Source organism: Chinchilla lanigera, unplaced genomic scaffold (assembly GCF_000276665.1).
Source record: "Chinchilla lanigera isolate Chin_1 unplaced genomic scaffold, ChiLan1.0 scaffold00049, whole genome shotgun sequence".
Taxonomy (NCBI): domain Eukaryota; kingdom Metazoa; phylum Chordata; class Mammalia; order Rodentia; family Chinchillidae; genus Chinchilla; species Chinchilla lanigera.
The window spans coordinates 11,262,804-11,290,560 of NW_004955450.1; the positions used below are offsets into that span (position 1 = coordinate 11,262,804).

General features: G+C 47.3%; 1 protein-coding gene across 7 annotated transcripts in view; it reads right to left on the reverse strand.

Moving 5' to 3' along the window:
* Positions 1-3,908: 3,908 nt before the first annotated feature.
* Snx1 (sorting nexin 1) overlaps positions 3,909-27,757 on the reverse strand; it is a 39,303-nt gene continuing 15,454 nt past the window's right edge. For all 7 annotated transcript variants that reach the window (XM_013518978.1, XM_013518976.1, XM_013518979.1 and 4 more), the window contains 14 exons: positions 26,690-26,801; positions 22,487-22,614; positions 21,569-21,635; positions 16,086-16,129; positions 13,058-13,199; positions 12,484-12,562; positions 11,300-11,375; positions 9,683-9,796; positions 9,305-9,398; positions 7,888-8,093; positions 5,962-6,105; positions 5,386-5,466; positions 4,922-4,993; positions 3,909-4,339 (listed from right to left, as the gene is read on the reverse strand). In XM_013518978.1, coding sequence (XP_013374432.1) covers positions 4,289-4,339; positions 4,922-4,993; positions 5,386-5,466; positions 5,962-6,105; positions 7,888-8,093; positions 9,305-9,398; positions 9,683-9,796; positions 11,300-11,375; positions 12,484-12,562; positions 13,058-13,199; positions 16,086-16,129; positions 21,569-21,635; positions 22,487-22,614; positions 26,690-26,801 — 1,410 coding nt within the window. In that variant the 3' untranslated portion in view covers positions 3,909-4,288. The remainder of the gene's footprint in view (positions 4,340-4,921; positions 4,994-5,385; positions 5,467-5,961; positions 6,106-7,887; positions 8,094-9,304; positions 9,399-9,682; positions 9,797-11,299; positions 11,376-12,483; positions 12,563-13,057; positions 13,200-16,085; positions 16,130-21,568; positions 21,636-22,486; positions 22,615-26,689; positions 26,802-27,757) is intronic.

The following is a 27,757-nucleotide window of genomic DNA, read 5'->3' on the forward strand; positions in this document are numbered from 1 at the left end:
TTTTGAGTCTCTGCAAAGACACCCTTTGTTTTCCTTACGGTTCCCAGCTACAAGCACACACAGAGTGGAAGCTTTCTGGGACGAGCGCAGTTACTGGTGTCTGCGTGCGGCACTTCGTCTGTCTTGTCTCTTTCTCTCACTTCCGGCCCCTGAATGTGTGTAGGGTATGAGGGTTCCGTGAACTTCCAGTCCTCATCTTCAGGTGGGGCCCTGAGCCTCTCGGACACAGCCCAGCGGGGTGGTTACAGGCTTATCGCCCCTGAGGCTCCCAGGCGCAGGAGCGGCTCTGCTGTGCCCTGGGCTGCATTTCCTCCCAGACAGCTCTGGTGGGTGCTCCCTTCGTTGCCTCTGGTCCTCCTATCAGGCTTAAATCTGCCCCGCCTTTAAATAAAACAGAGCTTCCTTCTCCCGTGTCTGTTCCCACCTCCAATCACGGCCGCCTTCCCCATGCAGAGGCCCCTCAGTGACCTCCCTGCTTCCCCTGCCGTCTGTTCTCTGCCCGGCCGCCTCTGTAACCCATGCCCCTCACTGTCTACCCTGACACTGCAGCCAGCATGGGGGCCCACGCTGGCTGCCCGACTCTCCCTCGGGCCTCTCACCAACCCAGGGGCGGGCCCCAGGGGTTCTGTCCCTCCCACCCTTCCCGCGCTCCGGCTCCCTCATTACTGCCCTCCTCCACCCTTGGAGGACTGTGGGGGCCTGAGGCTCCCTCCTCACAGGCCCACATCACAGAGGGGCCCTGGCTTTCCCCACGGTAGCTTCCCACACTTGCAGTCCCATGTCCACAATGTCTATTGAGTCCTCTCGGGCACAGTTCAAAGTCCATGTTCTCCGTGTTTCTCCCTCCTGAGTCCCCAAGTAGAATGACATATCCTTCCTTATGCCCCTCTCATTCCCGCTAGAGGTTTGTTTCTGACCCAGCCTCGGTGTCCGCGTCTACGACAGTGCACAGAAATTCACAAGCTGAGCTAAGCAGAGTGGCGCAGACCTATAATTCCAGCACTCCAGAGGCTGAGGCAGGAGGATCACCTTGAGTTTGAGGCCAGCCTGGGCTATATAAGCAAGTTCAAGGCCAGCCTGTACCACATAGTGAGAGCCTGTCTCAAAAAAAAAAAAAAAGGACATTCGCAAGCTCTGAGGACAGTGGCCCTGTCAGCTTTGGGACAGAAGGCTCAGGAGGAAGTTCTGAGACCAGAGGGGCATTGGTCCCAAGGGAAGAAAAAGTGACACCTCAAGGTGAGTTTTAGACAGAACTTAAAGCCTGGAGAAATGTTTCTCAGTAAAAGCCTCTTTGAAGTAGAAAGTTACAGAGGAAAAGAGGTCAACTAGAGGTAGCCTATAGCGCTGGACTAGAATCATCACTGCTGATTCTTTCTTTCTTTGGTGGTGCTGGGATTAGACCCAAGGCCGTGCACATGCTCGGCAAACCCCCTCCAATGAGCTGCACACTCCAGCCCCCTGAATTTCCACTCATGTCACCCCTCTACCTCCCTCAACACTTCTAGATATTTATATATATTTTCTCACCCTGCCCATGGAGACTAGTGGCAGTGAGCACACACTCAGCTCCCACATCTTTGCTTCTAAATCCCATCTCCATTAAAATGAAATAAGATCCCTGGAGATACGGCTGATTCTAGGACGAGGGCAGGTAAGGTATGAGATGCCAGGAGCATCTGGTTACACCAGGAAGTACTCAATTACAAACACAGGGCATTTTGAGAATCAAAGTCTTGCAGTAAGTACAACAGGAGTCCATGCACCCATACTGATAAACAAGTGGTTAAGGAAAAGGGGAGGGAGGATGCCTTCTTTTGGATGTAGAAAGCCAGCTACTAAATGTGGAGGGCACACTGCTCAGTCAGAGCAACAGCTGATTCAGACAACACTAACTGTTAACTGATGCTAAACAGCACACAGAATATTTTGTTCACACATGCTAGAACAAAATACTTACATGACCTGAAAGTATCTCCCAGATTACACTGAGGATCCGGCACTTACATCTGTGACATTCCTGTCCAGAATGTAAAACATCAACCTAGACATGAGCCATCAGACAAGTACAAATTAGAGAACAATTAAAAAAAAGAAACTGGCCTGTAGTCTTTAAAAAATGTCACCGTAATGAGCAAGACCCTATCTCAAAAATAAAAAAGGCCTGGGGATACAGCTCAGTGGGAAGCCCCTCGGTTCAGTTCCCAAAACAGAAGAGTGAGAGTAATCGATGTATCACAGTTCAATGCGATGACACATGATCCTGCATAAAGAAAAAGTTTCTACAAAGGACCTTGAGGACAACTCACAAATTGGAATGTGGACCACAGGTTAGATAATAGTACTATATCAGTGTTAAACTTACTGGTTTTGATAACTGTGTTTAAAGTCTAGGAGAATGTCCTTGTTCTTAAGGAAATACTGAAGTTTCTGGCGGGAGGGGGTGTAACTGGGTACAACTAACTCAAATAATTCAGAGAATACATGTGGATACTATAGATAAAGCAAACCATAAAACAAACGCAATAAACAGTTGGTAAATTTGGGTAAAGGACGTACAGGAGCCCTGAAACTTTTCTGTAAGTTTGAAATCATATTAAAAAGTTATCCCCCCAAGAGTTTCTAAAATCTTCTCCCCCTAAACTGAGACTCCAACAGTATAGGATCCATCAAAATTATGGTACAGTCAATCTCTAGAAGGTTTCAAATTCTATATCCTTACAGATAGTTTGATGATATATAAGGATATAAAGGAAAGACACTTGTAAATATACAGTATTAATGATAAAAAGATATAAAATGTTTTACATGTATATTATAACCGTGTAAAAGCAAGCACAGAGAAGACTGGAAAGATAAAATCGAAGGTGACAATGAGGACACCGGGCTGTAGGGAGACAGACTGAGAAACTTTTTCCAAAAAGTAACCTGCTAACGGAAGCACCTGCAGCAACGGCCCCTCCCTGGCGTGCGTCTGAGCAGAGGGAGTCAGTACGGCTTTCTGCTGCTCTCACCGCTGCCTGCCCCTCCCCAGACCTTAGCTGCTCACCCCGGAGAACTGACACAGCACGTCCTGGAGTCCTGTGCAGGGCCATTTTGGGGGTGGCAAGATTCCCACGGCAGGCGGTTCACCCGCTCTGCCGCACAGAGTGCTTCTGGTCTGGTCTGACCAGTACACAGTGAGGACGGTACAGCAACGACTGAGACTGGTGCCGGCCAGCCCGGCAGGGACCACTTGGATGCCCTTGCCCTGTGCTTTCCCCTCTTGGGGGCTCTTGCTGGCATGAGACAGTAAAGCTGCTGTGAACCTCCACAGGCTGAAGAGGCTCTCAAGTTACCCCATCTAGAGACAGCGGGCCTGCACCTGTCAGGATAAAGCAGGAAGTCTTTACTCCTTTACTCCTTAACAAGAACATCCTGTTAAGGATGTGTTGGGGTTTTGGTGCTGTTTCGGTGCTGAGGATTGGACCCAGCATGCTAATGTGCTCCACCACTGAGCTACACTCCTAGCTCCAGAGGCTATGTTTTGAAGAGTGACACCAAAAAGGGTTAGAACGTAAGATTTAACACCAGAAGGCAGGACTCAGCCCTGAGCAGCTTAGGGGAAGTAGGATAGGAACAAGAAAGTCAGCTGCTTTTGTGGAATAGGTTTTGCCTCTCTTAATATAAGAGATGTCTTTAAATTCTTTCCCTAAGGAAGTAGGAATAAGAAGTAAGCGGATTAAGAGACCCTCAGAACAGGCAGCTGAGAGCAAGAAACCCCAGCGCTGCGGGGAAGCAGCAGCAAAAACCTGCGCGCTCCTTAGAGAAACTTACTACACCTGGGCAACATGCGGTTAGGTGTATCCACATCTGCTTCCCAGCTGCTCCCCGGCCTAAAGCAAAAAGCACCACCATGCTGAGTCACGTAACCTGATTTTAAAGTATTTTATTACACAATCTTCTCATGGCACCATCAGGAGTAACAGAAAACGTTATTCCCAGTTCCTAAACCACATCCTGAAAAATATACATTTGTATTTATATATTTATACCAACACTCCACCCCTACCCCATAATTCCACCACCTATTGTAGGTCTTTTGCTTAAAGCAGGAAACTATTCTCTTAGGTAAGAAAATATATATGAGGCTAAGTGAAGTACTGGTTAGAGTGGGAGCAGCTTGGTCACGGGGCGGGAGGAAGGGGCCGAGTCCAGCCTAGGCAGGATGCGTCACTGAGGTGCACCGAGGGGCGGAGGACAGTGTATAAAAAGGCAGCGTCACGCAGGTGGGCTCTGGATCCTTGGTCCGTTAGGAGATGGCCTTTGCCTCAGGAAGGAAGGCTTCCCAGTACTTTGCCAGCTGCAAAGAGGTGGGGGGACAGTAAGCAAGTGCCCCCATCTAGTGGCAGAGCCTGGGCGCGAAGCAAGCACAAGGCCATGGCAGTCCCCGAGCCCCTCAGACGCCCAGCAGGTGCCCCCACGCCCCACACTTCGGAGTAGCACGGGTTGCTGAGTCCCACGTGCAAGGGCGGTCTCGGAAGACGATCTTGGCCCCGCCCCAGAGGGAGCGCCGGAGGAAGGCCACAGCTTTGTCCAGCTGAGGTGGCTCCTCACAATGGGGCACTGCTCTAACGCTGACTGGGGGCTCCGCCTCCGGGGGGCTAGGTAGTACCACGGTGGCCACTCCGCGGGAAGGCGTTCATTTACAGGGAGACAAGAGGAGAGAGTTCATCCTTACACACCACCGTTCACCATGGAACCAGGGCAGCAGGAAGGCCCTGACACATTCACTACGCGGGAGCAGCGGGGGTCCTCTCAACAGCTGATGACAGCAGGGCCTCTCCTCCCTCAGAGCAGCACCTGCCCGTCTTTTCACCGAAACCCCAGGTAGGCACCACCTTTGGAAGAAGGGAGGGATGAAGATCACACAGAACTTACGTACCTGCTGCTGTGAATACAGGAGTGTCTCAAGGTACTTGATCACGTGGTTTCTGAAGTCCTTGGATTTCTCTTTCTGCAGGAGACAGGGTTCTGCACTGACCACCCCGACAGTTGCTCCCTCCCCTCTTGCTGGGATGGTGCAGGCCACTGCTGACTGAGGCCAAACGCAGCCTCCGAAAGTCGAGCCGGCAGCTGGAGTCGCTACAACGCCCAGCTGGCCGCTGCCAAAGCACTGGAAGGCTCTCTGGGGGCGGGCACGGCTGGGGTAGAGGAGGGAATAGGCTGGGGGCCCGGCGGGTGCACGGCAGCTACAAACTTCGTTTTGTCTCCCTGCTCTGGTCCAGCAGAGCCTGAGGAAGTTGTGCAGACACACACGTGCGCATGCACACATACACAGGCCGCGCCCGTGCGTGAGACCTGCGTGAGGCCTGCACGCTAAATCAGAGTCAGGATCTTCTATCTCACCTCAAATCGTAGCACTTCTTTCCGCACCACTGTGGAAATCCTTTCGAAGTCCCTTTCGTACTGAGTCACGCGAGACTCCCACTGGGAAGAGGAGAGAAAATCACACAGTACAAGGGGCACTGTCACTAGGCCTTCACATGTGGGTAACAGCTCTCCGAAGACCCAAACTGATCACTGCATCCGTCTGTCCCTCTGGGGAGGGTTAAGTGCGTCAGCCCCACACGCAGGCCTGAGTCCAGCAGGCCACCTTTCTGGCTGGCTGGAAAGCATAAGCCTAGTCTCCCCAAGACCTCTGATATTTCAGTAGCGTCCAGTTCAGAGACCAGCAGTGCTGGGAGCCCCAGAGAACCAGTTTCTCCTCGACGGGGGGCCGATCTATCTGAATCCCCCAGGGGGCCCTCCGTGACCACTGCTGAGATTCGGACTTGGGTGGGGTGAGAAGAGAGGAGGAAGACCAGGCCTGCCATCACCCAGCTCTGGAACCTCGATCAGCTGTCTTTCCTGCTGTGTGCTCCAAACAGGAGGAGCGGGGAGCAGGGCTCGGTCAGGACCGGCGCAGCAGCCGACGGGTGTTACCTCTGTGATCTCGTCCTTGGCCTGCTGCAGCCTGTCAGGCTTGTTGGCCCACAGCAACCGAGCCTCAGCTTCCCGTTTCTTCTGCAGCATGGCCTGAGCGTCCTGCCAGCGCTGCCACATCTTCATTCGCTGGTCGAAGGCAGCCTGTGGGAGGAGTTGGGAGGACAACAGTTCCTCAGGGGCCTGGGGCTCTGGGGGTGTGTGGGTAGGGGCTGCCCAGGAGCTAGGCCGGAAAGGGGCGGAGCAAGGGCAGGCTCCGCAGCCCTGTGTTTGTGCCGGGCTGGGAGGTTCACCGTCTAGAAGCACAAGCCCGGGTGAGAGCCTCTCCACCGCCTCCAATGAGCCAGTGCCATGGCTGGGAGCACAGGAGGCAGCCCTGGTGCCAGTGCCCGATGCCATGGCTCTCAGAAAGCCGGTCTGTGAGTCCCTGTGCTTTGCCTGAGTACTTGCAACACGCCAGGAGGTAACAATCCAGCGGGGTGAAACCCACGGTCCCGCTTTGTGGAGCTCGTCATGTAACGGATTACACAGAACAGAAAAGGCCCTCACTGTATCAGCGCTTACAAGCGGGTATGCAGAGCAGAGGGAGAGCAGGCACAGCCCTGCACCAGACAGCTAGGGCCCTAGCCCAGCCCGGGAGCTATGTCCAGAAGTCTAATGCAGGGAAGCAGCCTTTCACCTGACGCCCAAAGGGCTCCAGGGTTGCCAAAAGATTCTTTCAATAAACACAGCCACGACGGGATAAACTGCCTTTGTTGCAAGCGCACATTTATCTGCTCTACACTGTCAAGGCCCCTAGGAAGCTCCCCACAGTCTACTTGCTGGTTTTCTTGGTTTCCAGTCCTTCTCACGATCAGCATTTCTAGAGAAGGGTAGTTGCTGCTCTAACTAAACCAGCTCCCACTCCACACTGCCTCTGTGGGCCTCAAAGGCAGGACCCAGTTCTGAGGTCTAAGGCCCGTGTCCCAGCCCCGGCCCCCGGAGCTCCGGGCTGGCCTCCTCGCACCCCTGCACATATAGGCCCAAGCCGCCAGGGTCATGTCCCAGAGTGGTGCTCCCAGAGCAGGTCTCGCTAGCCAGGGCCCCTCCCGGGCTGGCTCTCCAGTCTGTGCAGTCTGACCAGTTCTGACAACTCCATGGCAGGGTACTTGTCAAGCCTCTGATCCCTGTGGAGTCAGCAGGAACCAGAAGCAAAAGGAGAGGAGTGGACGCTGAGCAGCCCAGCTCCTGACACAACACAGAAGCTCCCTGCTGAGAGACCTGTCCGTGACGGGGACGAGAGTGGCACTGCTCTGACAGCTCCCAAATCCTGGTCCTAAGCTATCAGGTGCAGGTGGGAGCCCTTACAGGGCAGGCACCAGGCTCGCTGCCGGTTTTTCCCTCCTTCTCGGGGAGACCATAGGAGAGCTAATTCCAGTGCCTATCAAGCTTTCTTAACTGCTCCGAGAGCTCACGGGAAGCGAGACTGCCCGGGTCGCCAGGCCAGAAGGTGAGGTGTCTGACTGGTGTTCAGCACAGCCCAGGAGGGTTCTGGCGGCAAGCGTTCCAGGCCTGGGCCTCACTCCGCCATGCACGGCCACCAAGCGGGTGCTGTGGGGTTCCATGACTGCCCGTACTGGAGGGACAAGCAGGCGCCAGCGAGTGCTCTTGTCCATCACCGGGGACGCTGTGCAGCTTCCATCATACACAGGTGCCTGGAGTCAGGGGTAGTCTCATCTCCAAACGCATCTGGGAAACTGGCTGTGGGTCTCCAAGTACTTCGGAGACGCTAGCGAACAGATGGACTCGGCCGTGGGGTGCTTTCACTCTTAAGGCTGTGCTACTTACAAGCTGCAGTGAGGCGACGCTTTCTTGGGAAGGGGAAGAGCACAGCAAAGACCAAGCCCACCGAGGGGAGGGGGAGAAGGAAAGGAGTCTGAAGCTTACTCGGACTATGGCCAGGAGGCGAATGTAGTCGCTCAGGAGCTCAGCAAGCAGGAAGAAGTCACTGCTGGCCTGTTCCTGGTGGAGCTGCTCAATTTTTTCTTCCACCTCAGCCAGCTGGGAGAGTGCCCGTGACAACGCCGTGTTGTCCTCGGAGCTCCCGAGCATGGCCAGACTCTTTGCAAACTGTGCTGTGTTCAGCGCTAGCTCTGGAAGGAGGAAAAGACACAGAGTGGCCTCACGAGGAAAAGGAACGAGCCGGCCGTGCACAGCGCGCCTTCACAGCGCCGCGCCCTGCACGTCACGCGGTGAGGGCCAGGTGCGCGGAGGGGGTCTGGGCAGAGGACGAGCGGGAGGCACCTCCTGGCCTGACTCACTGGGTTAGGTCTGCTCCAAGGAGGCAGCCCCACCGTCCCTGGAGAAGCAACGGCCAATTAATATGAAAAGGCCAAAGAAATCATTCTTATTTTTACGTTAAAGCTTATGAATTGCAGCCTATCTTGAATGTGCTAGAGCAAGGTGAACTTTTTCTAGGAAGGGCCACAGTTAATGCAGATCACACATCACCTCTGCTGCTTATCTGTTTGTCTCTTCATGCCTCCCTTTAAAAATGTGAAAACCATTCTTAGCCTGTGGGCCTGGTTGGTTTGCCAGCTGCTAAAGGCCTCATGTTAAAGGTCTATCTTTCAGACTTTTTTTTTTTTTTGTCTTTTTTGAGACAGGGTCTCACTCTGCAGTTCAGGCTGGCCTTGAACTCACAACCCCAGGCTGGTCTTGAACTCGCAACAATCCTCCTGCCTCAGCTTCCCGAGTGCTGGGATGACAGGCGTGTACCACCACGCCCAGTCAGACTTTTTTATTTTCTTTTTGTTTTTTTTTCAGACAGAGTCCCACTGTGTTGTCCAGGCTGGTCTTGAACTCACTACGTAGCCCAGGCTGAACTCAGGGATCATCCTGCCTCAGCCTCCCAATTACAGGTGTGTGCCACCACACCCAGCTGTAGATTTCTAGCTATCAGTATACTTAAGGCAGAGAAGGAAAGCTTTCAAATTTGGAAAAGTGGAACACCTCTTCAGCAGAGCTTACCAAAGAAACATGAAGGTTTAGGAGACATGTATGGCTTCCCTACATTTACACTGCTGGTATGACCATGTAGCTAAGGCACACGTTGACATTGTTTTTGGATGCAAGCCATGAACTCTAAACTTATCAGAAGCCCTCATCAAGAGTCAATATGTATCTGGGACAGCTTCCCGGCCTCCCTCCCAGTAGAAAGCCCAGGGCCCAGGTAGCTTATCTTCTTTTAAGATCAGAACACCAAGGACATGGTGGGCTGAGAATTTCAACTTGGATGGCTCAGAGGCTTGGGAAAAGCATGGAGACAATTCCCCCGGGCCGCAGGGCATCTGAGAGGGGTTACCTTTCCTGTGGTTGACTAGTGTCTCCACTACAGCGTGTAGTTTCCGTAGACGCTGCTCCTCACACTCTACCTCCTGGAGCTTCTCCTCAAACCACTGAAACACAAGCCCAGAACAGCAGCGGTTACAACAAAGCAGTCTTTCCCTAGCAGGGTCTGTTGCTACTGCGTTTTCTCTGAAAGGAAATGAATTTTTTTTTTTTTGGTTTTTCTCTGGTACCAGGAACCGAACTCACGACCTTGCGCTTGCCAGGCAAGCGCTTTGCCACTGAGCTAAATCCCCAGCCCCTGAATTTTGTTTTTAATTGAAAAGTCTCTGTCACTCAGGACTTCTGACTCAGCGTATGGGCGGAGGCGACCCAGAGTCACAGCGCTACTCACAATGTCGGACTCATTCATCTTGATGGTCATTTTGCTGACCGCATCTGTGGCTTTGTTGAACATCTTGAGGAGACCAGCACCACTCAAGGTCTGGGTGCCCACGGCGCGTGGCAGCTACAAGACCAAGAAGGCGGGGATGGCAAGTTATCTGCTGCCCCTATTTTAGGTTCAGAAGAATTAGTATCCATCAGAAGACATGCCCAAAACTTGCCGAACAAATATCTGAACTGTAGGTAGATGGTTGTAATCTTAGGCAGTTACATCAATCTAAAACTAGTATGTACAAACAAAAAGAGCCATGCTAGAAGGAGCCAGCAAGACTTTCAGTTTTTGGTACTATTTGTAGAAAGCAGACTGGGTGTGTTATGTGGGAGGTGACCTCACAGTTTGCCCACCCAGGCATGACTGCTTAAATACCACGCATACTTTTGTTAAGTCACCAGGGCCTTTGCTTAGCATACTGTGCACACAGCTGGACTGAAAGCTCTGAGAGACTCTGAAGTTCTGTTAGATCCCACTGAGGTTTCCTCAGGGAAAGGTGTCCAAGGACAGGAGCATCATTTATTTACACTAAAAAGTTAGATTTTAGTTCTCTGGACTTTACAAAAGTGATTTTCAAGTCGGGACCCCTTCCCCTCCAGGGGACACCTGGCAGTGTCGGGAGATGATCTGGGTTGTTGCAGCTAGGAAGTGGGGGCTACTGACATGGACAGTGTCCAGGCCAGGGATGGTGCTCAAACTTGCTACCATCACAGGACGCCCCACCCAGAGCGTCATGGCGGACAAAGCCTGCTCTAGGGGTAGGGAGGAGGAGCGCGGCAGCGAAAAGCAAGCAAGCACTCAGGAGCACCCAGAGCAAGAATTAAAAGATCTAAAGCACCTGACAGGGACAGTGTACTTAAATCCATCTTGGAAAAGAAAAATCCCAAACACTTAATATAAATTTTTAAATTAAAATAACAGTCTTACCCTGTCACTTGCTCCCTCCTCGTTTTCTGGGATAAAATACTGTTTTATTCTAGTATTTCTTCTTCAGCGATATTTATAAGCTATTTCATGCTTCCCTTTTTGTGATCCCTTTAACAGACGCTCCCATATACTAATATTGCTGTGCATCTTCTACTTATGAGAAGGCAGTGCTTGCTGTTTGATGTATTTTATTTAGTTCTGCAGCTGTCAGCAGCGGGGCTATCCCCGGTGTCTCACAGTCATGAATAGCCCGCGCACGGCCTGGAACAAACACCAGCACTTCTGCCACAGGGCCGCTCTGTGGGCCGGGTAACTGTTTTTTAACCAATACCCCTCAGCTCCTGGCACAAAATACTTTTTCAATCTGAGCCAAGCAGTAACCCAAAAAAGACATGCGGAAGACCTGCTAAACAGAACACTGTCATCCAGGAAGATCAAGTGAGCTTGGTAGACCTCTACAACTAGTTGCTTTGACTCCAGGCACAGCTTTTACTTCAAAGGCTGAAAACTATGTGCCATTCTTGGGGGCTCACATAAAACTAGGATGTAGCTTGCAACTGTATGTTAGGTGCTCAAATAAACATCTGTTGAAGGAACTAGTCTCATTAGGGTTAGATATAAATTATGAAATTCAGTTTTATACAATACCTCTTCTTTTTCCAAAAACTCCCTGACATCAGGGTCCTGTAACATGGTAGGGTGGTTCACAACCCTCTGAAGATACCTGAAGGGTAAACAGTTATCTGGTTAGCTGATCTGGCCTCTCAAGGTTCTGGGTGTTGCCCAGTGCTGGCGGGGCACTGTAATTTTTACTACTGAAAAGGTCGTCAGGTACGGTATTTATGTAGGACTGTGCTTGTAAAGTAGGACTCTGCTTTCAAGTACACTCAAATTCATGTTCTTTTCACAAAAAGGAAGGGCAAAATAACTGGTGAAGGCCAGGCATGGCGGCACACTCTTTTAATCCCAGCACTCAGAAGGATGAGCAGGAGACTCACAAGTTTAAGGCTACCCTTGGCTACATAGTGAGTTTGGGGCTAGCCTGAGCTATGTGAGAACATGTCTCAATCAAACAAACAACACACACACACACACACACACACACACACACACCCACTAAAATGGACAGACTTCATGTCAGGCATGTATACAGATTACACCTATAATTCCGCTACTTATGAGGCTGAGGCAAGAGGAGCCCAAGTTTGAGGCTACACTGAGGAATTTAGACCTGTCTCAAAAGTTTTTTTAAAAAGGCAGTGGTAGAGTGGGGTGGGATGGAGAGGCCTGGAGATGTAGCTCAGTGGTAGGGCAGCTAGGTTCAATCCCAGCCTCCTCCAAAATAAATAAAAATGAATGAATGAGTGAATGAATGAATGAAAGAAAAAGAAAGAAAGAAAGACAGAAAGAAAGAAACTTCAGAGCCATTCATATTGGACTATTCGAGAATGTGACTGTCAGCTCAGAGGATGGGGAAAGAAAAGATGGTCCATTACTAAGGTAGAAAGATAAGAGACTAAGGAAAGTTATTACAGATAATGTGCAGGTGTGGCCCTTTAAGTCACAGGTATCACCTCTAGTAGCTGAAGCTAACATCTCTCTCTCTCTCTTTGTCTTTTTGAGACAGGGTCTCACTATGCAGTTCAGGCTGGTCTTGAATTCACTTTGTAGCCCAGACTGGCCTCAAACTCGCAATGATCCTCCTGCCTCAGCCTCTCTGCGTACTGGGGTTACAGGCGTGCGCCACGCCCGGCTCTAACATCTCATAATTAAGTCTCACTTGCAGCTTCTTGTTCTCAAGTTACTCAAAAACGTGGCTGTGCATCACCTACCTTTCTAGAGCAGCCCTCCGTTTTTCAAGAAATTCTGCAGAAGAAGAATCTTCTTTCCCAACTTTCACTTTTGTCATTCCTAGAATGGAATTTAAGAAGTAAAATAAGCAGAAATCATGAAAAGGAGAAATCTATTTTAAAGCGTTACCGGGAGAAAAGGCAACAAGGAGAGGACTACAGATGGCCCAAGGCCACTTCCGGCTCACAGGCACGCCTGAGCTGTGTACATTTTCTTTTTTTAAAAAAATGCCACTGGACTCTGAATATAGATTAACAATCAGCTGATGACGGAGGGGGTTCCTCTCCTGACCCCCAACTCAGTCTGGCACATTTCAGCATGGAGAGAACAGCAGTCATTTAACACGAACAAAACCTGGTAGCTAAAACTACAGCCCACTATGCACCTAAGGGAAGAGAATGTGTAGAATACGCTATTTCTCTAGACCTTAAAGTAGAAAGCATGCTGGATACGCCTCTGCGCTGACACGAGAGTCCTCACTGCACTAAAGCAGTGAGTGTATGTAGAAAGAACACAAAGCGAGACGCCACGGAGCTGCAGGCCTGACTTACTCACCTATGAGGCTCTTCTCGGGTGGAGGAGGGACAATGAAGCCGTTCTGAGAGTGCTTCTCGGAGAGCTTCTCATAAAGACCCAGAAAGTCACTGAATCTTCTTTTCACTGCAAACTGTTTACTTCTGAACATTGGTAAGGTCGTCTTGGGGATAGAAAAAACACAAGGCGATTTCACTCCAAATATGGGGATGAATGGGTACCTTGAAAGCCATCCAGCTGACACTGAAGGGCTCTATTTCCCAGATCCCTGCCCTTTGGCCACCTAGCAAATCACCTTCTTTCTCCAGGGAAGAGACTCTTACACTCTAGAGCCGAACCCCCTATTAGTACTCCGTGAGTCTCAGAAGTCCTACTCAGAAAAATAAATATAAAGACATAAAATAAAATCTATAGGATTATGAAGACAATCAATTAAGCTAGCATGTGGCACATGCTTGTAATCCCAAGACTGGAAGCAGGAGGATCACAAATTCAAGCCCCATCTGGACAACTTAGTGACTCAGCTAGACCCTGTCTCAAAATAATAAAAAGGACTTGGGATGCAGCTCTGTGCCGTGCGCGCACTCATACACACAGGACACCAACTGAACTCAAACAGTCTCCTTCCAGGTGAAGCACACTTGCTCCAAAGACACAAATGTTGAATTAGCTTAAAGGCAGAATTCTGTGGTCACCTGGACTTCAGCCTTTACTAACTTAAAGGTCTGAGCTGCTGGAAGTAAAGCCTACAATCTGAAGATAAGAGACGAGAGTGCTGAGTGGCGTCCACAAGGGAAGGGAGGAATCAGATGCAGTCTCTAAGCTGCAGACCCCAACCTCCCCAGTGTCATGAGATCTGGCGCTCACGGGAGCAGGCTAACAAGCACAGGAAACATAGGAAACATCACGGCTCATGAATATTTCTCTCTGCAAACAATTCGGTTTGCAAACAAAAGCATTTGGCAAAATGTCGCTTCCATTCACAAACTCCACCATCAGGTGACAAACACAACCACCACCATCTTCCCCAAAATCATACAGCAGATTAAGTTCATAAACCGAGGTACCACTGTAGCAGCAAGAAGACAATACAGAGACTAGTAAAAAGGCTAAGCCTATACCACAAGAAGAGACTACTTTACACTCAACAGAGAGGCAGAGTGTAAGGGGCTGGCCTGCCAGTTACTGGCAAGGACCCGCATCAGTGGGAACTTTTATAGACCGGCGATGGGAGTATAAGATGGTACAAAGTCTTTAGGAAATAGTTTACATTCCTTGTGTTCACCATCTGCAGCGCTCCCGGCCCAGAGGAAGGACTTCAGTTATATGCCCCAGGGAATCTCTTCCGTGGGTGCACTGGAGACGTGCGGGCCAGGGTGTAGTTCCCTATTACAGCTGGAAGGACGTCTCACAGCAGGAAAGCGGGATACGCTGCAGTGTGTCCACAGGACGGACTAACCGCAGCTGTGCCCAGTAAGGGCAGGCCTGAGAGACAACGCTAAGAGATCACTATTTTCAGCACGATACTATCTTCAGGAAACTCGAAAACAAAGCAAAACAGTACGTTATTCAGAGATTCACACATAAAGACACTTTATGAGGGAAATGAGAGAGCTGAGCAGAGTGGCCACTGTAAGACGAAGCCCGGCCTACAACAGAGACATGAAGGCCGGAGACAGTGGTACTCTTCTCAGTACTGGTGGTTTGATCAGGACTTCGTTTTATTATACTTCATCAGTGGCATGTAACAGTATACAGTTTCTTGGTTTTGTTTTTTGCAGTACTGGGGATTGAATCCAGGGCTTTAATGCTTACACACCCAGCTCTTTTATTCTTTTTGAAATGGTTTCAAAATAAGTTGCCCAGGCTGGGGTCAAGGTTGAGATTCACCTGCCTCAGCCTCCTAGGGTACGGGGATATAAGCATGCACCACCATGCCTGCCTTTGTTTTTGTTTTGTTTCTGACATAGGATCTCACTCTTTTGCCCAGGCTGGTCACAAATTCCTAGGCTCAAGTGACTTTCCTGATTCAGCTTCCCAAGTACCGATATTACAGGCCATGCACCACTAATCCAGCTACATTGTTTTAAGTTTTGTACACAATAAAACTGTATTTTAAAAGACCGGATTTGCCGGGCATGGTAGCACATGCCTGTAATCCCAGCACTGGGGAGGCTGAGGCAGGAGGATCTCTGTGAGTTTGAGGCCAGACTGGGCTACAAAGTGAGCTCAAGTCCAGCCTGAATTGCATAGTAAGACCCTGTCTCAAACACACACACACACACACACACACACACACACACAGAGATAAAATTAAAAAGAACAGATTTGAGGGACAAAAGGTTAAAGTAAACATTAAAAGAAGGTGTGTATATGAAACTTTGAAAGAACTGAAGATTTTTTTTTTTTGGTTTGGTTTTTCTCCGGTACTGGGAACCGAACTCACGGCCTTGCGCTTGCCAGGCAGGCGCTTTGCTGCTGAGCTAAATCCCCAGCCCCAGAACTGAAGATTTTTAAGTAGGCAATTACTCTTAGTTTAAGGCAATCCACCAAAGTAGCTCTAAGGTACATAGTTATTAATAGGGACGAGGCAAAAATCAGATATACTCTATGTCTTAATAACTTACAGCCAATCATGGTGGCACATGCCTGTAATCACAGCACTCTGGGAGGCTGAGACATGAGGATGAGAAGTGTGAGCCCAGCCTGGGCAACACAGCGATCTAGGGACACCCAATTTCAAAATTAAAGAAATATATAGATGTGTATTTTTTTTTAAAGGGCCAGAGATGCAGTTCAATGGAAACATCTTAGGTTCAAGCTCCAGTAGCGTTGCTGTCTGTAAGAATACTGGAAAGGCTCAGTCTAGAGCACCCAGATAAGACTACCGAGGGGATGTAGGCTCGCTACATCTTGAGTAAACGTGAAGGAAAATCTTGGCAAAGAAGCCAAAAGACCCCCAAAAATACTGCGAATGACTCGGGCAGCCTTGTTGGTGGGAGCAGTCGGGTCTGCTGAGGTGGACATGGGCAGGGTCACTGGGACTCACCTGCGTTGTAACTTTGTAGGCCACGTAGGCATTCATGCCATCCCCTGTGGGAGAAGAAAGCAGCACGTTACCCTTCAGACCAAGCGACACTGCACCAGTGACACTGAGCAGCAACCACAGCATTGGGAGCTCTGCAGGAGGACAAGAAGGGCTCATTTCATCACTGAATTTTATACACAGTCCTCGAATCCAGTTCCTACTTTGCCTCTGGGCTTCCATGGCACATATCATGCCCCCGTGGATGCTGGCGGGGCCCCAGTGCGGATCAGACAAGAGAGTCAGCCCTGTTCCAAAGCCAGGCTCCATCTATGCCCTCCACAAAGCAGCAGCGGGTACTGACAATCCATCAGTTGTTACGGTGCCAATATTTGGGCTGCTTACACACATCTGTCCGAAACCAAACAATTCTCTTCCTGTATAAAGCAGGAGTAGAAGGAAGCAACGGATGTAAAAGGAAACAAGTAGTTCTACCCTCGGCCAGCTCTGGGCTCCGTTTGCTCTTTCAGAAATACCGTCAGGGCCCCTCCTCTGCGGGCAGACACCGACCTCTGTGATCTGACATGTTCATCCAGAGCAAAGGGCTTGGCAGGAAGACACTTGGGCTGCCTGATATCACACAAGTCTCTCTTTCCTGCAGGATTATTTTTATGAAAAAGCCTTTGACTGTTAAATAATCTGGGATTCAAGCAACTGTTTTTCTCTGTGGTAGTGTCCTGACCTAGCCCACTTGGGGAGATAAAGACCCCATTGACTCGCTGGGCCCTGAAAGACACACACTGGAAGCCAGACAGACACAGCTCCCAAGCAGGACCAGGGTGTGCTGCGCTGGTTCGGCTCCCTTCCGCCCTGGCCCCTGGTTTCTCTCCACATCAAATGGGAAAGCTTAGGTCAACAATTACCAGTTGTATAAGCTCCTACCCTGGTTTTGGGCTGAGAAGGGGCAGTCCCGGATCAGCCAAGTCCCACACTGCAACTTGGCTTCAATGGGATGACTGGAAATGCCTACTTTTCCAAGTGTACAGAGATCGATTCCCCATACACACACAAAGAAAGGCGTCTAAGTGTACAGAGAAGGTGAAGGTTATAGAGGACTAGGGGGCGTGTCTGCTCCACCTCCGGGACCACTGCCACAGAAATAAGCTTTAGGCCATGGGGCAGGGGTGCGTGTGGCCTGAAGGGGGTGTGCGGCGCCTGGTGGGCCCCCACCCCTGCCCCACCCAAGCCCTGCCCAGCACAGCTGAGGAAGACAAACACAGAGTTGAAGTGACTAATTCAAGGTCACACAGTGTTAGGAATGGAACCTGGACCTTCTGATTTCCTTGCTGAACTGCACTATCTTACGAATTCCACACCACTCATTTTATGGATAAAGCCACTAAGATAAGGGACAGTCACCACCTCCCCTTGGAGCCTCACACGTGACTCTCCTCCCACTCAAGCGACCACAGGTGAGCTGCGGTCAGTGGTTAAGAATGTGACTTTGAAGCTAGGCTCCTGGGCCTGAATCCTGATGTAATCACTTTGAAGTTAGGTCTGCTCGGAGTCTATTGTTGAACTGTATGATAAACTTAACAGAAAAGAAAAAAAATGAATAACAAAGGTTAACAGATGTTCAGACTAAATAAAATGGAAGTCCTAGAAATGAAGTATTTGAAGGCTAACACCGTGGGAAAAAATGTCACGAAGAGCTGGGCTGCCAAGCCTGTAGAGTGGAAGTCTCGTTCACGTCACTGGGCACCATCTTGCCACGCGGAGGGGCGCGCTCCCCAACGTAGATGAAAGCTCAGCTGCCAGGTGAGGAGAGCTGGAGACCATGCCATTTGTTTTGAGTACCTGGATCAAACCATGCCTTAACATGCCTTAAACTAGTGGAACCCCGGATGTTTCCTTTACATGGGCCTACACTTTCCTTTTTATTCCCCACCCCTTATGAGAATTTGACTTGGATTTTTGTCACCTGTAGCCATAAATGCCTTAACTAATCATACATAGTTCTCAAAAAAAAAAAAAAGAAAAGAAAAAGCTTTAGAAAGAAAAATTTTGATTATGACCTTTCTTTCTCCCCTCAACCAGTTATACTATACTGTCTATAGATGCTCACCACTGGGGGGAAAATGTAAGTCTATTTTATAAAAGTAGTACTCAAAATTTCATTCACTGCAGGATAGTCATACTCAAATGTCCAAGAAATAAATATCGTAAGTCAGTGCCATTAAGTAAAGTCCAAATGCAAACGTACATAAAAAGCCAGGCAAGGTGGCATGTGCTTGTAACCCCTGCATTTTGGGAGCTGAGGTAGGAGGGTCCTGGGTTTGAGGGCAGCCTGAGCAACTTAGCAAGACCCTGTCTCAAAAGTAGAAATAGAGGAAAAAAGGGACGGGGATGTAGCTCAGTGTGAAGGCCCTGGGTTCAATCCCCAGTGCCACATAAAACAACAAAGAAAAACAACAACAACAAAAGCACAACAAAGCAAAGTAGCCGGGCGTGGTGGCGCATGCCTGTGATCCCAGCACTGGGGAGGCTGAGGCAGGAGGATAGTTGCAAGTTCGAGACCAGCCTGGGCTACAAAGTGAGCTCAAGGCCAGCAGGGACTGCATAGCGAGACCGTGTCTCAAAAAGACAAAAAAAAAAAAGTAGGCTCTTCAGACACTTTGATGTCAGCTACTTTTACTAAGGCAATGTGTATAGAAGAAACACTATATACATGTAAGATCTGGAAATGGACTAGTAGTGTAACAGTTTTAAAATGTAAATTTCCTAAAGAATTTCAGAGAGCTAAAGATGGCATGCGCAAGTACAAAGACCCTAAAAGGAACACCCTCGTAAAAGTGGGCTTGTTTTATTTAGATGTGTGTGAGAAGAAGCACTTGTTGAATAAACACCCCGCACAAACAAAAGCTTGTGATGCACATGACATGGTTTTAATGAGCTAGTCTCTTGGCATCAACAGGACGAAGAATCCAGACCACAGTACAAGGGGAGGAATTTATCACAAGAGCAATTTGTGCTCAAATAAATCTGATCCACGAAATGTTTACTCTACTACTGGGGTGAGCTGTGCAGTCTCTAAATGGATACATTAAAGTCCTAACTCCCAGTACCTCACAATGTGACCTTATTTGGAAACAGTCTTAACCAATGGGATCTGGTTACAATGAGGACCCAGGGTGGGTCCCACTCTAATGTGACCAGTGCTCTTGTGAGATTAGTGAGACGCAGACACACCAGCGAAGAGGGAAGATGATGTGGAAGAAAACCACGTGACAATGAAGGCAGAGCTCGGACTGATGCCTCTGCAGGCCAAGGGACACCTGAGGCCACTAGAACCTAGCAGAGGAGAGAGTGGACCTTCCTGTACCTTCAGGGTATGTCCTGCGCCCCCAGTTGAGATTTCTGGCCTTCAGAACCGAGGGTGTATGTCAGGTGCTTTCAAGCCACCTCGTTTGTGGTACTTTGCTGTGACAGTCCTTGGAAGCTAAACACTCCTGGTTTAAGGATCATGACTTACTAAACATTAAAAGTTAGTACCAATATTCTAATCATTCATACTTTTTTTCTTCTTTTTGGTGCTGGGAATCAAACTCAGGACCTTGCGCTTGCCAGGCAGGCGCTGTGCCACTGAAAGACACTTATTTAAGGCAGCTAGCCTAAAATTTTTCCTTTCTTCCATTCCTTCTTTCCTTTCTTTTTCCCTTCCCCCCCTTCCACTCCCTTCCCTTTCTTTCTCTCTCTATGTGGTACTGGAGGTTGAATACAGGGCCTCTGCCCTGAGCTACAGCCCCAGCTCTATTTATTTTATTTTATTTTTTTTGCGGGGGGAGGTTCCCAGTACTGGGAACCGAGCTCACGACCTTGAGCTTCTATTTATTTTTTGAGACAGTGTCTCACTAAGTGGAACTTAGACTTGCAGTCATCTTGCCTCAGCCTTGTAAGTCCTGGGACTATAGGTCTATGCCACCATGCTAAGCCTTTAAAATTAAGGGAGTAATAAGATATTCATAATACTAGATTATTGCAGAGGCAAGAGAGAATCCTAGACATGTGATCCAAAGTTCTGGTCCTGGTTTTACCACTGTGCTCTAATAGGAGAGTTACTTTCTTTTTGGTCCTCAGTTTCCTGAACCAATACATGAGGGCACTGTATATGGTGCTCATAGACATCCTACCAGCGCAACCGTCCAGGAAAACTAAATACCAACAGTTTAATGACAACTGGGGTTTGTTTGTTTGTTTGTTTGTTTGTTTGTTTAAGGAGGAAATGTTTATTATAACTCATCACAACTGTTTTGGAATGAAGTCTATACTTTAGATATGCCTGCTCCTAGTTCCAAATAGACAAAAAGTTAGACTTTTTGTATAATAAAGAATTATCCTTTTCATTTGTTCTGTTAACCATATAAACACCACCCTGTTTAGGATGAGGAAGTTCTGTATAATCTCTTCTATGCGGGACTATTTCTGGAACAAGGACTTGTTCTCTGCTCACTAATAACTCTCATTAACTTGGGACAAAAGAAAGTATCCTAAAAATCCAAGTCTGGCCAAAGTTAAGTATTACGCTCTTTAAAAATCTAACTTCAGTTTCACCACAATTTAACTTGAATTCTTTAGTCTTTTGAGAGATGGCGGACTCCCCCTTCATATTAGGATATCAACAGTGCATGATAAATAAATAATATCTAACAAGAATTTCACACTGTGACTATTACTACTAACATTTTTTTCCCTTTCCTGTCCTGAGATTGAACCCAGGGCCTTCACATTGAGCTATGTTCCCCAGCCTTTATTTTTTGAGACAGGATCTTACTAAATTGCTGAAGTTACCCAAACTGGGCTCAAATTTGTGATTCTTCTACCTTGGCCTCCCAGAGTGCTGGGATTACAGGCATGCACTGGCATATGCGGTAGTTTGAAATTTTTTAAGGGAAAGTAAGCTCTGTAATCCCCAAATTTCAGAACATGTACTTTTAGAGTGCTTAAGTAAGAGCCGGGTGTGAGGGCGCACGCCTGTAATCCCAGCACTCAGGAGGCTGAGGCAGGAGGATTATTGCAAGTTCGAGGCCAGCCTGGGGTACTAAGTAAGCTCAAGGCCAGCCTGAACTGCAGAGTGAGACCCTGTCTCAAAAAAGACAAAAAAAAAAAAAAAAAAAAGAAAAAAAGAGTGCTTAAGTAGAATCTGTGATTTCAAACGGGAATGAAATAGTCTTTCCAACTGAGGGGAGAGGCAATGTTTGAGTCTTAAAAAGGGAATAGTGTACTTAATATCTCTGGTTTCTCTTCTTAAAACTAAGAAAAGCCTAAATAACATACTGTGTATCTGCTGTCGCTGGCCTTGGGAAGATGTAGGCCTGTACCTTTAAAGGAAAGACACTGATGAAAAGCTTCACTGTGGCTGGCTCAGCTGTGGAGGTAGGCACCCCCCGAATTAGTGACCCGTGCTTTCCAAAGCTCCCTCTAACATCACGAGTCCCAAGGACACTTACCAATCTTCTCAGGATCAGTGATACCCACTGTCAAATCAAACTGATCCTCCTGTTCTTCTTCCTCTAGCTTTTTAAAGAAAAGACAAATCATGAGCATTTACATAAGAGGACTATTAATTTTACCCTAGATTAACTTTATATTAACATTAGAAACTTAAGATGCACCCTTGTATGTATTAATAGCTTTGTCTGTTGTCAATGATTCCAGTGAGCCAGCTCCCCCCACTTTAAGTTGGGAGCTGGTTCACAGACTGGCTTTTCAATCTTTTTTTCAGTAACAGGGATTAAACCCAGGGCCTCACGCATGCCAGGCAAACACTCTAGCACTCAGCTACATCCCCACCTCCTTTAAAGATTTTTTTTTTGAATTTTGAGACAGGATCCTACTAAGTTGCCCAGATAGGACCTGAACTTGTGATCCTTCTGCCTCAGCCTCCTCAGAGGCCGGGATTACAAGCATGCACCACCACGTGCAGCTCACAGGTCTTTGGTACATCTGTTTCCTTATTCTGATGACAATGCTTTACTAGACTTTGGAAGACTTGCCTCTTTCAAGGTAAGCAGGGAATAAGGAGAGACCAGATTCCTGAGCATGGGCACGTCAGACACTAAATATGATTAGTGGACATCAGAAGCTTTGGTGCTTTCCTCCAGGCAGTAGAAACTCCGTATAACGAAGAGTGCTTTGCTGTACTGGTGGCAAACCCATGACACGCATGCCGTAGTCGGTTATTTGTCACTGAAGTTCTGAGAGGTTCGCCACCACTGACTGCACTGGATTCTGGCTGTCCATTAACCACAACGATCTCCTTCAGTAGTCATGAATATTTTCTGAAGTTCTCACTCAACTGACTTTGGACTGGTAGCTCAGGGTCCTAAAAATCTGAAAGCAACAAGACCAGCAGCACAGAGTCTCACCTCCTCATAGCTCAGCTGGGACTTAGAAGAATTTGTGGCTTCCTGTGGAGGCAGAGAAATGAGTGTTTTGGCTGGCACCTTCTTCTGATTATTTTGTGTGCTGTCCAGGGAAAGCTCCACTGTGGCATCTAAAAACAGTTGATTTTTGAAGGTGAAGGTCAGTCATGGGTCTTTGGTAGGTGGACCTCAGTTCTCTGGGCTAAAACTCACACACAAACACACACAAAATAGCAAGCATGCTTATACCCAATTTAGTACACGTTCTTTTATTTTTTCCGGTACCAGGAATCGAACTCACGACCTTGTGCTTGCCAGGCAGGCTCTGTGCTGCTGAGCTAAATCCCCAGCCCCTAGTACACGTTCTTAATTCCCAGATTCTCACATAAGAGAACAAGAGCCATGAAATTTCCACATGGATGAAAAGGGAAGGTGGCGAGGGAAGCCAGGCCTCACAGCAGCCTTTCCCTCTCCTTTCCCAGCACAACTACCTGGCTCCCCTCTCCTAACTAGAATTTAGGTAATAACCAGGGGTCAAGTAAAATGACTCCACAGCCAAAATATGTGTGCCCATTAATTTGATTCTTGGAAGTATTACCTTAGAACCTCATGAAGCCTATTTAGTCTGCTTATGTTTGTAAAAGAATATAAAGTTTGGTTTATAAACCAATGATTTTTGTAAATCATACAATGGACATATACTGATGGCAAAAGTGGTTTCAAAGGACAAGTCAGGGAAAATACAAGCTAGAAAAAGAGACCCTAGATTCTAATACAGTAACACCTGGGAAAGAGTAGCTTGCCACACTGTCCACAATTATACTTCAGATACTCTTGCAAAGATTAAGTTATATTTAATACATGCTATCTAAATGGGAAAAGAGATGTGTGATATGTGTGAGGTCTGAGACTCTTTCTCACCAAAATCGTTTCATGTTTTTATTTTTAAATAGCGCTTACAAGTGGCCTATCTAGGGCAAACTTAGTTGAGCTGAACAACTCATTCTCTACATGTTCTACAGAGGGGACTTCTAAAAATAACATTATGTACCATTTTCAGGCAAAAAATTTCTTATGCAAATAAAAAGACTTTCAGTTCGCCTGAAGCTCTAGCCCTGACGAGAGGCCTGGGGTGTAGCTCGGTGTGGATCGCTTGCCTGGTGCACACAGACCTCTGGGTTCCTTCCCCAGCAACACCACAGAGGAAGAAAGCATAGGCCGAGCCAGTTCCTTTTCTTTCCCTTCCTTTTATTTTTTTGGTCTTTGTGAGACAGGGTCTTGCTATGCAGTTCAAGCTGCCCTTGCGCTCACTTTGTAGCCCAGGCTGGCCTCGAACTCATGGCGATCCTCCTGCCTCAGCCTCTCATGCTGGGATTACAGGTGTGTACCACCATGCCCAGCTTTTTTCCTTCTTATACAGAAAAACAAATACCCATTTGGGCTTGGTCTTACCAGTAAGTTTTAGTGAGCAATGTCAAAGAAAGCTGTTTCTTGCATTTAAAGTTAAGAAGAAACCAGAGATGGCGGTCTAGAAGGCATAATCCAGTTCTAGGTCAGTACACTCACCAGTAAATGTGAATCACCTCTACAAACCAAACTGTCACACTGTTAGAAATAGAACCTGATCTCTCAATCTAGAAAGACAGACGGGTGCTAACATAATCTGACCCTTCTGTGGGAGTATAATAAACATGTTATACTATATATAATACATGTCTATCCCGCCTCAGCCTTTCAGAGTGCTTGCTGGGATTACAAGCGTATGCTACTACGCCTGGTTTATATTCAGTCTTGGCCAGTTAATTTTTTTTTTTCCTGGGCAGGGGCTCACAATATAGTTCCAAGCTGCCCTTGAACTCACTGTGTAGCCCAGGCTGGCCTCGAAGTTGCTGCACTCTTTCTGCCTCAGCCTCCCAGGTCCTGGGATTATAGGCGTGTGCCACCACATCCCGCTTGCCGTTTAATTCCCAGCCCCCCAGTGGAGAAAAGGAACTTTAATTTTCTTATCTGAACTGTGATATACAAACTGATATACAATCAGTTACAAATTGTGATATACAAAGGTAATCTCTTTCAGAGTAAAATTAACAGCCAGAATAATTTTATATGGTAAAGTGCTGGGATCATATGCGTTCACCATATAAAATTATTCTGGCTGTTAATTTTACTCTGAAAGGGATTACCTTTGTATATCACAATTAGTCAGTTTTTGTTTGTTTAATTATGTTCTTTGACAGCTTGAAGCATTTGTGCTTAAGCAAGAAAGATCTCGGAAAGCAGTTCTGCCTCCTACCTAGCTTCTATTCCCCCTTCCCCAATACGTTGTTTTCTGAGCATCAGGTTAATATTGCTTCACTTGAATATTACTTTTTTTTAGGTATACTCTATAAACTTAAGAGAACTGTGTGATTGTTCTTTTTTTCTTTCCTTTGGTTATCCTTGGGCTTGAACTCATTTTATTTTTATGTTGAGAAAGGGTCGTACTAAGTCTGTATGTTGTCCAGGTTGGGCTTGAACTTGTGATCTTCCTGCCTCATCTTCTCGGAGTGCTAGGTAGGAGGCAGAACTGCTTTCTGAGATCTTTCTTGCTTAAGCACAAATGCTTCAAGCTGTCAAAGAACATAATTAAGCAAACAAAAACTGACTTATGTGTAATGCCAGCACTCAGGAGACTAACTAAATCAAGAGGTTTGTGAGTTCATGCCACTTACCTCGAACTAATTTGTGACTATCTTCTAACAAGTCTCCACTTGTAATCATGTTAACAGTAATAATGTTGTTAACAAGTCTCCACTGTGTAATAATTCTACTAGGTCAGTTTTCCTAAAACGTTACTCTGTCCCTATCACATTCCTTATGCAAACATGGTGGCGCAGGCCTGTAATCCCAGCACTAGGGAGGCTGAGGCAGAAGGATCATTGTGAGTTTGAGACCAGCCTGGGCTACAAAGTGAGCTCAAGGCCAGCCCCCTGTCTCAAAAAGACAAAAAAAAAACAAAAACAAAAACAAAAACAAAAAAACTTGCCAATGGCCCTTAGCTGGTATTAGGATGAAAATCCAAACTCTCATTATTGAGGTGTAAAGTCCTCCCAAACCTGTTTCCTAATTATATTCACCGTCATCATGTTCCCTGGCTTCTCTGAGAATCCTTGCTTTGGCCCACCACATTTACTGACTGTCCCTCAAATATATTTTATACTTGTCCAGCCATTTGAACCCTTTTTCTTTTTCTCCTAATTCTTACAAGTAGTCTTCCAAGTTCACTCTAGACCTAAGATTTTCAATGTAGGCATCTCTGACACTTTGGGCTGAACGAATCTTTGTTGAGAAGGCCTGTCTTACGTATTGTAGGGAGTTCGGCGGTGTCTATGGCCTCCACCAAATAGGTAATTATAGCACCCCCAGGTATCATAACAAAAATGACTCCAACCACTGGCAATTGTCTTTTGGGGCCAGAATTATCCCCTGTTGAGAACAGGGCAGTCTACCTCAGCAAAAAAACTACTGAGCCCAAATATTAATAGTACCAGGGTTGAAAAACCCTGCTTTGTTCAAACTGCATATTGTAGCTTGTTGGTAGATTGTGAAATCAGTGAGTTATAAAGTGCATTAAGCTTGTTGATAGACCGTGAAATCAATCAGTTACAAAGCGCATTTTAAGAAGAAAAACAGCTGGGCATGGTGGCGCACACCTATAATCCCAGCACTTGCCTGTAATTCCAGCACTCGGGAGGCTGAGGCAAGAGGATCGGCGTGAGTTCGAAGCCAGCCTGGCCTACAAAGTGAGTTGATCCTTCTGCCTCAGGCCAGCCTGAACTGCATAGCGAGACTGTCTCAAAAAAAAGAAAAAAAAAAAAAAAAGACAGAGTAAAAAGAAAAACAATACAGAATTTCAGATTTCATCAGAAGTAATAAGTTATTGAAAACTTGTTTCAGTTTTGCACAAATAGGAATATATTTTGGATTATGAGTCTTGATCATAAAAGTCTAAAGCCACTGCTACAACCAGTAATCCCATACTCCTACAAATTCCTACAATTTAATAGTCCTATAATTCCTCTGACCACATTTTACTATTGCTTAATAATTTAACTCATGTTCTTAAGAAGTTGTATATTTATGTCTTCCTTCCTACACCAGAAGAATCTTGATGACAGGCCCTGTGTTTTACACGTTTTAGAATCTTCTACAATAGTATTTACTTGCCTGCAAAGAGATCCTGTGGCTCTTGGTCTTGTTCCTCATGGATGCCATTTTCTTTGGAGCCATTGTTGATGGGAAGTAAGGACGCAGTTCTCTTTGGAGACTGGGGTTTACTCTGAAAACAAAGGGATACCCTGAATGAAATGCACCATTATAAACGCACTCACCTTGCCTAGAAAGTGCCTTTGGATGCGCCCCTCAGTTGCTCCCACAGGTTTTTAGGGGAAGAGATCACTAGTCTGCCAGTTCAATAAGTGGTGAATCATTGACAGTAATGTAAAGTCTGCTGCTGAAGTGATTACAGACCTAACCTAAGTTCATACAATGTGTTAATTTCTAAAACCATAACCTTGCTGAAATGCCCTACCTGTACCACATAACACCAATATGGGTATGTGTACGCACAGGTAATTTTCAAAACAACTTGTCCAGATGTATTTCTCCTTCTCAGCTGATGACCTTTATTCTTTCATATGCTGACGGAGCACATTCTGATGACCAGGATATCGCCCTGAAGTCCAGGATTCAAGCTCAGATCCTGACTTTACTTTGTGGTGCTGGCTAAACTGTTAACCAAAGCCTAGCTGTGTAGATATTACTAACCCATGTAACAGGCAGAGGAAGTACATAACAATGCTGCTTGTAGGAGGATCGTTGGGAGTTCGAGACCAGCCTGGGCTACCAAGTGAGCTCAAGGCCAGCCTGAACTGCACAGGGAGACCCTGTCCCAAAAAGATTAAACAAAAACAAAAACAAAAACAAAAACAGAATGCTGCTTGTAAATATAACTTATCTTTTCATCCTTAACTCACAGAAGACAAAACTTTCAACCACACCCCATGTCAGGCTAGGGGAATAAAAACTAGTCATGCTTGTCTAGTAGGCACAGGGTGAAAACACAGTCCGTCCATGGCCTCTACTAAAAGCTCAGTGATCAGCCACAAACAAGGGTGGGGTGGGGCCGCAGACCCGTACCAGAGAGAACAAAGCGGAATTGTGCGGCCCTTCAACAGAAGGCTGGGAAGCAGGCTTCAAAAGCCTATGGGGCGGCACTGCAGGGTTTTTGAAGTC